This window comes from Triticum aestivum, chromosome 1B (genome assembly GCF_018294505.1).
Source record: "Triticum aestivum cultivar Chinese Spring chromosome 1B, IWGSC CS RefSeq v2.1, whole genome shotgun sequence".
NCBI classification, from domain to species: Eukaryota; Viridiplantae; Streptophyta; class Magnoliopsida; order Poales; family Poaceae; genus Triticum; species Triticum aestivum.
In genome coordinates, this window is record NC_057795.1 from 603,368,115 (window position 1) to 603,382,234 (window position 14,120).

At 44.6% G+C, this 14,120-nt stretch overlaps 2 protein-coding genes across 2 annotated transcripts; both read left to right on the top strand.

The window, feature by feature from the left end:
• The first annotated feature begins 2,935 nt into the window (after positions 1-2,935).
• LOC123096802 (pistil-specific extensin-like protein) lies at positions 2,936-3,972 on the top strand. Its single transcript, XM_044518578.1, has 2 exons — positions 2,936-3,258; positions 3,337-3,972. The coding sequence occupies exons 1-2, from the start codon at positions 3,000-3,002 to the stop codon at positions 3,666-3,668; spliced, it is 591 nt and encodes a 196-aa protein (XP_044374513.1). The 5' UTR covers positions 2,936-2,999; the 3' UTR covers positions 3,669-3,972.
• A 7,737-nt stretch (positions 3,973-11,709) lies between these two features.
• Positions 11,710-12,135, top strand: LOC123080393 (nuclear transcription factor Y subunit C-3-like). Its single transcript, XM_044503307.1, has one exon. It carries the CDS (start codon positions 11,710-11,712, stop codon positions 12,133-12,135), a length of 426 nt encoding a protein of 141 aa, XP_044359242.1.
• The last annotated feature ends 1,985 nt before the right edge of the window (positions 12,136-14,120 follow it).

Here is a 14,120-nt window from a genome sequence, read left to right on the forward strand (position 1 = left end):
CAATGAAGATCAGGTGGCCTTCATGTGTGATCAGGTCGTCCTGGACCTGGAAGGCTTCCCTATCGACCACGAGTTTCCGGAGGAGTACGGGAAAGAAGAAGAGGACGAGTGCGACATCGAAGGGGAGCCTTTGTTCGTGGACGAGCTCGCCAACCAAGCCGCCAGGGCGAAGCCGAAGCGCAAGAGCAAGCGGACTAAGGAATACACGGCGGCCGAGGACAAGCTTCTTTGCGAGTGTTGGAGAGATATTGGGCAAGACCCCAAGACGGGCTCCGAACAAAAGCATTCAACCTTTTGGATTCGTGTCCACAGTGAGTTCCATGAGCGCAAGAAGTTTCCCCCGTACCAAATGGTAAGCACGCGCTGGTGGGTGTCCATTTTGAAGCGATGGAGGGTGATCCAACAAGAGTGCAACAAGTTTTGTGTCACTCTTGAGAGCGTCAAGGCCCGCCCCATGAGCGGCATCGGCATGCAAGACATGGTATGCTAGCAAGACGCCCTCTTTTGTGTCATCAAGTTTATGCTTGCGTTTTCGTTTGCATACTACTTTGCCAATATGCGTGTATTAAATACATTTGTACGCATTTCAAGCTTTGGAGGCATTCAAGGTCCAACACAATGGCAAGTGCTTCAACCTATCCCATTGCTTTAGGGTCATCAAAGACGAGGAGAAGTCCAAGGGGTAATATGCCGCCCTCAAGTCGCGTGGGGGAAAGAAAGCCGTGGAGGAGGTTGGGGATGGCGAGAAGGCTCGGCCGCGGGGGAAGACCAACTCCAAGAAGGAGGACAAGCGGGATGCGGCGTCGATCGCCTTGATCGCAACCGTGGAGGGCATGATGACCAAAAGGATTCAAGGGAGGAGAAGCGCCGGCAAGAAAGAGAAGAGCAAATGAACGCCTTCATGGAGATCCAAATGAGGAGGCTTGAGATGAAGGCGGAGAAGCAAGTCAGGATGCTTGAGATGGAGGCGGAGAAGCAAGCCAAGATGCTAGAGATCGAGGCCGTCAACACCAAGACCAAGGCGAAAGAAGTGGCTCTCGCGAGCATGATGACCGGGATGGAGATCATGAAGGTGGATCTCAACACCGTGTCACCAAGGAAGAGGCCGTGGTTCGATAAGATGTAGGCCGACATGCTCAAGTTCGATGACGAGTGATCTATGGTGGTGAGCGCCATCCTTTTTTTTGTATGCCGGCAGGTGTGCTGGCATGACCATGGGGCCGCGATGGCGTGATCGAACTCAAGTAAAACCCCTTTTTTTGTGCTGGCATGTGTGCCGGCCGCTGGCGAGTGCGCCAGCATGAACTGTGGTGATATTTTTTGAAGCCGGCATTGTATGCCGGCGCTGGCATGGTGCCGGCATGAGACATGGCCACTGACATGATCTATGATTGCGGGCCTTTTTTTAAAAAGTTGAGTGCGTACATGAAATAGGTCGAGTTGGACGCACCGCCGACCCAAATCTAAAACAGGACGGTCGCCGGGCGGGCGGACCCGGCGGCCGACCCAAATAGACAAAAGACGGACAAATTTGCCGTCCGTTTGGGTCGACCCGATTGGAGTTGCTCTAACCTGAGCGCTATAGCTTCTGCTGTGTGTGACAAGCTCTAAACTCATGTGAAGGGTTTAACTTTTTGTGAAGGGTTTAACTGCCTGATGAAGGGTTTAACTGCCTGATGAAGGGTTAATCTGGACTCTGAAGTAGTGTTGTCCACATGTGTTTCAGTTTCTACAGTTCTCTTCCCTAAGAAAAAAGCTTCTACAGTTCTCCTTGTGTTGTAAAAAATATATGATGAAAAAACTTAGATAGTATCTAAAACAAATGTAAAAAAATGAGAGTTTGTGTTTTTTTTTTGAGTGTAATGAGAGCGTGTGTGATGTATGGTGCATTCAGATAAACGGGCCGAAGCCGTAGGTGGGCTAGTTCGGCTTGTTGCATGCTACTGCACTGTGTGTGTGTGTGAAACCACATGCAAGGGCCGTGCCATGAGAGACGAGCCATAAGCTCTGAGGTCCACATGCGACAGTGCGAGCACAGTGAAGCACCCCACAACTGAAGCGAACTGGAAAAATAAGTTTACTTAATTTGAAGTTTGCTTCGATCATCTAAAAGAAGGATTGTATCGCTGCAATCGATGCCTGAAATCGGGGGATCAGGAGGCCAACTTGCTTGCCTTGGCCGCGACCCCGCACGCATTTTCGTGCGTGTAATCTTTCGTTTTTCATTTCATGGACCGAGACGAGTAGAAGCAAACAAACGTCGCCGTTCCGTAGAAACCTCCGAGCCACGCTCCCCAATGTCAGGATCAATTAATCTACCCATCTGCTCATCTATTTTAACAGGGTAGTAGTAATACTTAATAGGACCACAGTAACTAAAGAATGGCATCATGTGGGAGCAGTCAAGATTCAGTTCAGTAAAAGGGAGGGGTCAAACCCTGTCAAAGTAACCGTCCTACTAGCCGTTTCAACCGATTTAAGCTTAACTAGCCGAGGGACAGAGCACGGGTGATGAACTACATTTGTCGGCACAATTCAACTGACTGGTATCCAACAGGCGCCAAGAAGGCTCCTGGTGGTTCATGCCTGCTAGCTAGCTCCACATGCAGGTATAGAAAACATGGCAGGATTCTGGCCCAGGATGCATGAAATGAACGGTGCTTCCATGCCTGCAGTCTTGCAGTTCACTGCTCTTCATTTGTTTGTTTAATTAGAACCCTACGGCGCCGCTAGTGTTGGCAACACAACAAAAGCATTAACTGCAGACGGAATCCCATCCAGCCGCTAGCTCGGTCTCTTCTCTTATTTGATCACGAAGCAACTGGTCAAACATAAGACAAGATCGAGCCCTAGGCCCTAGCTAGCTAGCTGATCGATGGACCTCTCCCTGCCTCTCTATAAATTGGCTCATGCTCGGTTAACGTCTCACCACCGTCGTCCAGCTTTTCAAAAAACAGCAGCTAGGCAGGTAGCTAAGCTAAGCTAAGGGCTCAGTGAGAATGGTGTCCATCAGCTTCAAGATCCATGGAGCCGTTGCTGCTCTTCTCCTGGGCTCCCTCCTCCTCTGTTCTGGTGCGTCCATGGACGAACCGGCCGCTGCTTACAAGCACGTCGCTCCAGCTCTGTCGCCTTCGTCCTACCCCCCGACGCCGGCGCCGGTGCCGATCCAGCCGGTGATCATCGTCCAGGGTCTCATCTACTGCAAGTCCTGCAACCTCCGCGGCTACAACGCCGGCATGGACGGCTCGCCTCTCGCCAGTACGTCCTCCTCCTCCGACATCCCATTCTACCTCTCCCTAACCCCGTCGTGTTAATCAAGTGCAATGTGCAATGCAGACGCGACGGCGAAGCTGGTGTGCTACGGGAGCAAGAGCGGGTACAGGGTGCTCAACATGACGAGCACGGCGACGGACGAGAACGGCTACGTCCTGGTGATGGTGTACGACCTGGCCATGTTCAGCCGGCGCAGCTGCCGGGTGTACCTCCGCACCTCGCCCACGCCGCTCTGCGACGCGCCCTTCCTCCCCGCCGACGCCTCGCTGGGGATCGTCCTCAAGAGGGAGGAGGTGAGGCCGTCGTCGCCGGTGGGCGTGCGCGGCGTCTACAGCGCCAGGACCGCGCTCATGTACGCGCCGCGCAAGGGTGCCAAGTGCCCGGCCTACTGCTGATGATTGAGGAGTGTGGACGTACACGCCCGCACCAGATGAGACGGGCAAGTGTTGTGGGTCGCCGTGGTATGGTATGACCACGAACGTAGTCGGAGACTCGGAGGCAATAATAAGCAGAGATTGTTGTCGCGTAGGTTTGGGTCGTTTTAGTTTGTAGTCCAACGAGAGTACTTGCTGTGGTTTGAAGTTGAAGTCGTTTCCAAGTTTCTTTATCGTTGAAAGGAATCGTTTCCACGTTGTTGTGTGTAAGTTTGCCCTTTTCAGGCTGTCCTTCCCACCAGTAGAAAAAGGGTCTTATGTTCAACTCTTTAGTCCCAGTTTGTAATAGAACCGGCACTAATGTGATCATTAGTGTCGGTTCCAACGGCTAGACGGTCGGCTTTCATTAGTATCGGTTCGTGACGAACCTTTAGTATCGGTTCGTGCCATGAACCATGAACTAAAGAGATGGTGGCAGACTTGTGTCAGGCTGCGGCTCCACCATGACCTATAGTACCGGTTAATGCCACAAACCGGTACTAGAGTGTTTTAGTTCATTCTTTCTGCAGCAGTTTTTTAGTCCCACCTCACTCCGCTAACAGGGTTTTTACCACCTTAAATATGTTACTTCTCAAACTATCATGAGCACTTGGTCTTCATTGAACTCTATGCATATGATCTATGGCCTCTTAAACCAGTGAAGATTCCTATTGACAATTCAGATTTTACACAAAAAGATCATTGATGATCAATGTATTTTTTATATATATTTTTACATGTTTACACATAGCACTAGCGCGTTTTGGCAAAAACTGGATGCACTCCGTGTATAAACTGGACAATCGCTTTCGAAGTATCAGAGTTTCAGACGAAAACTCATATGTTATAGAGGCACTTTTCATATTTTTTAAACTTATTACAACTCCAGACTTTTTGTGCCTTTAGTATGCACCATTCAAAGCCACGTCATCAACTTTCAATCCTTTATGTCTTCATTTTCTATTTTTCATGCATATACTGATTTTTTGAGCTAAATGACCATGCTATTGAAAAGCACTACAAATTAACTCTGAAAAGGTTAAAAGTTGGCATGGTATCATCATTTCACCCATCTAGCATGTGCAAAAAAGTTGAAAGGGTTACGACAAAAACTGGATGCACTTCGTGTACAAACTGGACAATCTCTTTCGAAGTATCAGGGTTTCGGACGAAACTCATCTGTTACAAAGGCATTTCTTTTTCTAAAACTTATTACAACTCCAGACTTTTTGTGCGTTCGGTATGCACCATTCAAATCCACGTCATTAACTTTCAACTCTTTCTGCCTTCATTTTCTATTTTTCATGCATATACTGATTTTTTCAAATCTTATTTTCTATTTTTTGTACCTAAAGCTAAAATATTTATAAAAAAACTCTAAATACAACATAAAAAAACTCAGAAATAAATAAAATAATATTATTTTTTTGTACGTAAAGCAAAAATATTCACAAAGAAACTCTAAATACAGCATAAACCAACTCAGAAATAAATAAAAGAAAATAAATACAACAGAAACAAAAGAACTACATAAAAAAACTCTGCGCGCTACCCAGTGGACCTGCTTGGCCTTGGGCCAGGAAACAGGCCCACAGGACAACGCGGCAAAGTTAGGGCCAGAAGCGTGCTAAAGAGAGGAGCTCCAGAGAGCTACTGCACTGGGGCCTATAAACCAGTGCGGACGTCCCTCGGCTAGCGAGGTGGGACTAAACTTGCCACACCGAACCTGCGCCAGCGCACACCTTTAGTACCGGTTCGTGGCTCTAACCGGTCTTTAGTACCAGTTGGAGCCACGAACCGGTACTAAAGGTGGTCGCTTCCCGCCGTTTGGCTTGGCCAAATTTGACCTTTAGTACCGGTTGGTGGCCCAACCGGTACTAAAGGCCCCTTCTATATATATAACACTTACAAAAATTTCAGTTAGTTTCTTCTTCATTTGCTTCGTTGTCGTGCCCGTCCCCATCGCCGCCGCGCCCGTCGCCCTGTCGCCGCCCCCGCCGCGCCCGTCCCCGTCACGCACGCCTGTCTCCGTCCCCGTCCCCGTCCCCGTCGCCGTCGCCTCCCCCGGCCGTCGCATGCGCCCGTCCGATCCCCGCCCCCATCACCGCGCGCGCCCGCCGTCCACGTCGTCGATCGCGCGTGTGCCGCCCCTGGCCCGTCCCCTTACGTCGCCGCCCCCCGTCGCCTCGCGTCGCCGGCCATCGCCCCGCTGTATGATCGACCGCCCCCTGCCGCGCGCGCCATGGCGGCCCTCACACACACACACACTAGTACACACACACAGAGACATATTTTTCTTAATTATTTTCTGTTTTCTATTTTTTAGTTTTTTATACTTTTAGTTTATATAAATGCTAGATTAATGTCAATTGTTAGATGATTATATATATAGATATATATATATAGGGAAAATGCATCCTACTACCGGGTGTAGCTACACCCATTTCTCATATACTATCATGTGGTAGTATATACTCTACTTTATTACTTTTAGTATGCTCATATACTATATCTAAGATACTCCAAAGCGAATTATGTGAAAAAATTGCATGTGAGCCCATGTTTTTATAGTATTTGTGAAATACGTACATATTTGTACGTAAAAAGGAGTATGCTCAAAATATACTACATACTACATAAAAAATAGTATATATACTACCTAAACATTATTACATACTATATACTACGCGTACATACTCTCTGATATGATAGATACTACCTAAAACGTATGAAATAAAAGTGAAAGTAACAAAAGTGGGAGTACATACTATATATATATATATATATATATATATATATATATATATATATATATATATATATATATATAGAAATGTTAGATATTAATGTCAAATGTTAGATGAATTAGCTAGATTAATTTAGGTATATGAGATTTGATGATCTAATAATTAATTAAAATTTTACTATAGAACTATTTTATTTTTTAGTAAGAAGCTTAATAGAACTAGTTTATTTTTAATAAGTGCTTAGTTGAATTAGTTGAATTAATAGAATTAGTTGAATTACTTGAATTAATAGAACTAGTAAGTGTTTATCAATTAATGTTTCAACTATGAACATAAGAAAAGTCTGACGACGAGAATGATTTCGTTATGTGCGAATATTGCGAAGACAAGTGCGGCATGTGCGACAGAAATTTCCTAGTTTATGGTAGATGCTTCAGCATCAAGTTGGATGAGACATTTGAAATGGATACAGTAAGTCACAACGACAAGTCTTTTTTCATAATTAAGCATATGCTTCATTTGCTTCAACTTATAATTTTGTTTTTTTTACTATTCTAATAGCATATCCCCTGCCATGCAAGAATTTTTGTCTTGGATAAGATATGTTTCAGTCCTATGAAAACTATGAAGGTCAAGAGAGTTTACTTGAACACCATGCATGGTTATACTTTCCACGCAAAATTATACAATGCGGACACCTACACCTATTTTGAATGCAAAACTTGGAAAGCACTATGCAAGGCTTATGCATTTGAGTCTGATATGTTTATCACCTTTGATATTCGTCTGGAACATGATATTGAAGGTAATATCGATATATGGATCGATGTGCAGACGCCTCCAGTTCTACCATTATGTGAGTTTCTTAACAATATTTATGTCTTCGATATTGTTTATTTTAAAAGTAGCTGACAACCAATTTCTATTGACAGCTTATTTGCATTCAAGCAAACATGTCCGTCGCTTGGTAGACAGGACCGTCCACTGTCCCGGGGCTGAATTAAACCGCGAGAAGATAAATCATTATGTTTCATGGCTTGAAGATCTTGATGCTGTCAAGAGAAATTATTTTTCTAGACTTGAAAATCTTAGTACTCAAAACATGCGACCAATAGTGTTCGTATTGAACTACGGTTACATCTATTTAGGAAAGATGGTAAGAATTTTACTATTTGTCCTCAGTGCATCTTTTGCATACATTATTTTTTAAGCTAAAGTTCATTGCTAAGTATGTTACTATACGATGTTATTCAACAGGGACTCCCGATGATATTTGTGCCTCAGTGGATCGAGACTAACGGTCGCATATCAATGATTAGCTTACGATCAAGACATATCCTACATTGCACATGAGTGCATTCAGGATTTCTAAAACCGAAAAATGCTTAATAGTGAAAGACTGGAGCAAAATTGTGAATGATCGCAGAGAAGTACTGGGGGGCAATAATCAGAAGTGCAACCCACGATTAGGAGACAGGTTATTCTGCATGCTTCAATATGATTAATCAGGAGAGCTACACATGTTCTATGCTATTTTACCTGAGAGAGAGCAGCAGGAGTGATTAGCTAGTTCCTACTCTTAGTACTTATCGTCTCATGTCCGTGTTCTTCGTCCTGAACTTAATCTCAAAGTGATTTGATTTTGTGATCTTAGTTATGAACACTTATAATAATCTCATGACCATGTTGAATTTGATAATATCTTTGCTTTTTGTACAAGTGAATGTTTCTTCTTTAAGCTAGTGTTCGTCGTGATTAGATAATGATGATTAAAATAGTGGTAATGACTATATATATGATGATTATTAGCTAGTGTTGTTGTTGGTGATGACATAATGCAAAAGTTTTTATATTAATATGATGATGATAATGAGTTATTATATAATTTATGAAAGGGAAAATAAATGAAAAACAATCTCTAAATTAAATGAAAAACACAAAATTGAAGGAAAAATAATTAATAAAACCAAAACCCCTAAACCTTTTAGTACCGGTTGGTGGTACAAACCGGTACTAAAGGTCTCACTGCCCCTGACGCTGGCTCCTACCACGTGGTGGCCCTTTAGTGGCGGTTCGTGCCGAGACTAAATAGGGGACCTTTAGTTCCCACACTTTAGTGCCGGTTGCCGAACCGGCACTAAAGGCCCCTACGAACCGGTAATATAGCTCCGTTTTTTATTAGTGTCCGTCGAATGAATGAGTGTCCGGTCGTGCATTTGGTATTGCTTTTACTTTTTAGCATAGTCGTTCGCCAAGTTACATTACACTTCGCCATGGATAATGAGCAGCCTTGGTAGAGATATTTTCTTCTCTCTCTCTCTCTCTGCCGGGGAAACATTTTTTTCTAGGGCTCTCTCTGTCAGCTTGTCACTTTGTTGCCCCACCAACTGACCCAACCCGTGCATGCTCGTTCAGCCAGAGTGACTGTCGTGGCAGAGACCTTCTCCATGGGGCCTATGCTTAATGTCCCACGGTGAGTTCATAGCTCAAAAGTATAGTTCCCTTGCACGGGAAATGGGTATTCAAAAACAGTCTCGTTTTTTACAGTTGGTTGATTATCCTGATATGCTTGAGATTTCTTGTTAGTTTTTTAGGCAATCTTGGGAAGCCTTATTGAATGGATGGGCAACATATCATCAAGTGGGCCTAAACAAACATGACGGCCAACCCCTAAATTCAAAGCATGATTTGCTAAATTGCGAGTCTCAAAATTCAAGCTCCTAAACTCATTAACGAAATTACATAAAATAAAACTACTAGAATACTCTATGATTCCATGTATTATAGCTTCATACGCTGTTGCACTATGATTCTTGATGTCATCAACCACCACCTTGTAGTTGGATGCAACATGGATCTGTTGCAAATTTAGATCCTCTTACAGAGCCAGGGCTTCCGTAACTACAAGTGCTTCAAGTGTTATTGGATCTGTAATTTCTCTTGTTAGAGTGACCGAATCTCCCAAAATTATACCTTCATGATATCTACTAATCGCGGACAATACCCATCCGGCACCCCTCCTGACCTCTGAATCAACATTCACCTTTGCTAGGTTCCCGGTGGAGGAATCCACTGAGTCAGCTGCGATGCGGGTACAGTTCCCCTCGCCCTTGTCGATTTGTCCAGAATTTGGAGATCATCCAATTAAGCTTCAATAAAAAGATGTGTTGACCATGTACTTTGGAAAATGTCTTCATAGATGGCTTTCCCCCTTGCTCCCCAAATTGCCCAAAGTGTAACCACCATGCGAATAAACTCACTGTGGGATAAAGAATCATGCAAGCCAAAAATAAAGCTTTTGGCATTAGCAATCTGATGCTGGCACATTTGCTCTACTAGCCCTCTTCTGCCAATGCCCACACATTTCGTGGTGTTGAACAATCCATCAATGCATGCCTCCAGGAGACTTCTTAGTACGGTGGTCGTTTTGGCCGCACATGAGTTGTGTCTGGTGGTTTTGGGCCTTGGCTCTCTTTGGTCTCGTTCAGAAGATGTTCCATGATGTTGGGAGTGTGTGTGTTTGTCTACATCCCATCCCCAAGCTCTAATTTTTTGTGTTTGTATTTGGTTTGTACTCTTTTTTTAATGAAATAAGAGATGCATGATTTTAAGATCCATTTTTTCTCATTAGCTTAACCAACTCTCTTCTTTTTAATGCAATTGTTGAAGCTCCCTATCCTATGACAAGATTTCGTAAAACAATGTGCTGATTCACAAAAAATAGAAGATATGTTTGTTATCTCAAAATGTATCTTCTATATCTAAATAGCTAGCCTCCGCTAACCTAATTTTCTTAACATGCACACATGCCACTTCATCATGTAAACATATATGAAAAAAACCCACCTCAACATGCAAACATTCATGAAAAAAGGCCCAACACAATAACTAAATACAATAAATCATATGTGATTTTAGTTTTAGTTATCATAATATTCATCCAAACATTCATATCCAAAATAATCAATATCATATAAATATATTGCATCCAATTCCCTTCGCAGCACGTGGGATTTTATCTAGTTTTACTAAGATGTGGCACCCTAGTCAACTATTACATGAAAACATGAACTATGTCCAATGCAGACTTCGGATGCTAGAGCTTTTATGTTACTGCTATATAAGTTTACCTGGAAGATAAATGACAGATGCAATTATTGATGAGGTCTATTAAGTCCATGTGCACATGTATACCCATCATCCATATATACAAGACTTTGGGTCGGCTCCTAGTGAATAGCAAGACAGAGCGGTAGTTCAAAATTGCTCGCTTCTATCAGCTAACTTTTAGCTAGGAAAACTAGAGTAACGGAGGAGTGTGATGAGGACACTAAGAGGCACCTAATGACGTTAATGTGTCTATTCGAATGGGATGCACCGAGAATTTAAGCGTCAGATAGTGAAAGAATTAATGTTGTTGTTTAGCGTGTCTACCAAAGATGGATCGGTCGATTTCCGATTTTCTCTTTTTATTTTGTGTGCTTCTTGTTTCCCACATCCATCGTTTCATCTTGTGCCGTCGTGACTCAAACTTGACATGTCTAAAAGTGCAGATGCCATGTAGAGTACTATTAATCTACCGGTGCACCCATGACCATGTGGTCACTGTGGTGTGGTGTGGTGTGTTGCCGATTTTGTGCCCATCCACATGCCTATCTACTATGGCGCCAAATGGCACAGTATCAGACCTCAGGGGAAAAAAAAGCCAGGCACGGTACCTTGTTTGTTTTGTATACCTTGTACTGCCAATAACGGAATATGCGATAGAAAATAGAATATACTACACTCACTTTAGGTCTTAAAACTGCGCTTTACACCGGTGATTACGTATGACGACAACGACGCCTTCCAAATACGGACGCTCCTAGTCCTCGATGCGATCGCCCTCTTTGACCATGGATACGGAAACTCACGCAACGCAAGAACCTCGAAAGAAAGCTACGTACATTTCATTTATCTACTCCCATTCGTACACCATCGCGATCTCAACCACCGTCTCCTGCGGTTTGTTTACGTGATCTCTGTACCATCGATCGATCGCTGTCGAGACTGCCGGCCGCGGCCACGCCGCTCGGTTGCCGGCCGGCCATGGCCATGGGCAGCGGCCGCCACGGACACGCGCTCCCTTGTTCGCGGGGTCAAGCGGCATGGGCATATGATATAAGGTCCGTCCATGGCCGCGCTCGAATGAGAATTGCACCGCACGTCCGTTTGTTAGAGCTTAGCTACCCAGCAGCCTAGCACGCACGGCGAGGCGACTGAACGACGGCGAGAGGATGAGGCTGCCGAGCCCGTACTCGGGGGTGTTCAGGGGCGGGTCGACTGCGAGGACGGGGCCGCACGCGCTGCCGCTGGCGCGGATCAAGAAGATCATGAAGCGGTCCGCGCGGGACGGCAGTGGCGGCGACGGCGCCGGGGCCAGGATGATCTCGTGCGAGGCGCCGGTGGTGTTCTCCAGGGCGTGCGAGCTGTTCGTCGCCGAGCTGACGCGCGCCGCCTGGGACGCCACGCTTGAGGGCCGGCGCCGGACCGTGCACGCCGAGGACGTCGCCGCCGCCATCAGGGACACCAACGTCTTCGACTTCCTCGTCGACGTCGTCAAGGCCGGGCCGAGTGACGATGGTGTCAATGCTGGGGACGGTGAAGGCAGCGTCGGGCCGGCCGTAGGTGTCCAGGGCGGCATGCAGGGTCGTAGGTTGTGATTATGAAATCAAACTATGCCGCGATTAATTGCACTAATAGGATACAAATGTTTCATGATTACAAGCTACATGAAAGATTCAAGATTCATATAGCTTTTCTACCCAAAAAGAAATCCCTATTAACTCTGTTTTTTTTGTTTTGAACTCGCTATTCCTCAGTTCTCTGAATATCCGAATCACTTGAGTCGATTCTGTGTGAGAAGAAGAGTGTGGTTTTGTGCATCCACGGACATTGCATGCACCCCCGGTTCACCCATGATAAAAAACTTAGCAAAACATTTATTTTTTTTTTGAAACTTTGTGGATGTGATTATGACCAAATGTTTAGGTGCTTGTAAATTTTGATGGCGAAATGACATCCGAGGAGCACTGTACAGAAAAAACAAAGCTTGGGCTGAAAACATGTGAACAGTAACATGGGTGCAGAGCATCATTTGTATTTCGTTTTGTATGGAGATTATTTGATGTTTTTTGGTGACCAAACTTTGCAAGATCCTAAAACATTTGCTCATAATCACATCCACAAAATTTCAGAATTTATTTCTATTTTTTTGAATTTACTGTTCACTTCATGGGTGCACTGAAGTTAGGTGTAGCCATTACTTTCACTGATAAGAACGAAGTCCCAAGTTAGGCTGGTCATAGTGGAGAGTAACTTAGACTAGTAACATACATATGTTACTAGTCTATGTTACTACCTTCATAGTGGGTAGTGTCATAGGTGTGGTAACATAGTTGCCTTCATTTATTACTTTGTAGACTCATTATGCATTGGAAACCGCTATGTGATGGTAACATATTATGTTACTCTATTTGCCTCTCTCCTCATTAACTACTTGCCACATCATCATTTTTGCTTATGTGGCATCTATGTTACTACCTATATTACTCCCACTATGACCAGCCTTATAGGTTGAAATGTCGCAGCGTCCTCGGTATGGGTGAAAAATGAAGACCGGAAGATGAAGGTCGTTGGTGTCCGCGCCGACGCGCTCTATTAGAAACTTGTCAATGCATGCAGAGTCGTAGGTTGTGGTTATAAAATCAAACAATGCCTTGACTAATTGCACTAGTGGATTCTTTTTTAATGTTTACGAATTGTTGGATCATATTGGGAAAACTCATATAGCTTTTCTATGACCGGGGATGGTCGGAGTGAGTCGGAGGCTTGACGGATTCAAGGGGAGGTCACGAACACTGAGAAGGTAGGGCTTAGAGGATGACCGGGGATGGGGACGGCACAACGGAGGCGGCTGCTTGGCAATGTCGGCCGACTGTGTGTGTGGTGGCGGCAGGCGGTTAGGCCGTAACAGGATGGTTAATGGAGGAGGAAGATGAACTGTGCAGCTCAAGAAAGAGGAAGATGGACCCACAGCCCTGTATGGCTCTAGCAATACTGACCGAAACAAGAAAATCGGTTTACTGATGCATAGGTGGTCCCTATATCGATAGTGTTGAACCTGCTAGATATAAAATAGTGAAACCCAGCCCCTGACATGTCAAGAGAAACCTATACTTCCCTCAAAAAAAAAACCTACTATCCACATCGACTAGACCCCCTTGGATAACTACATGTGGTTTACATGAATTTTCATCGTACATAACTAGTTGGTGGCGATGGTTTCGTACGAGGTAGAGAATTTTCTATCACAACGCATTGGAACTTTACTCAAGCACATAACGTACGTACTACACCACAACCACCAGCTGCTTACACGGCATTCAGTTGGACATAATTGGGAGCCAAGATATTACTGAGTGCACTGAATGTGACGTGCTTGGGGCGGATAGGAGTATTTAACCAAAAACCACCACAATTCATGGAAACGTGTTGAAAAACTATCGCTTTACGATTTTATGCCAAAAACTATCATTTTTATCCTACTCTGTTGCTAAAAACTACTAAATGTGAAAACTGCTCACTTTGGCTCGTTTATGATAGCGTGGCCCACATGTCAGGACGGAAAAAGTCAGCACCGTTAACT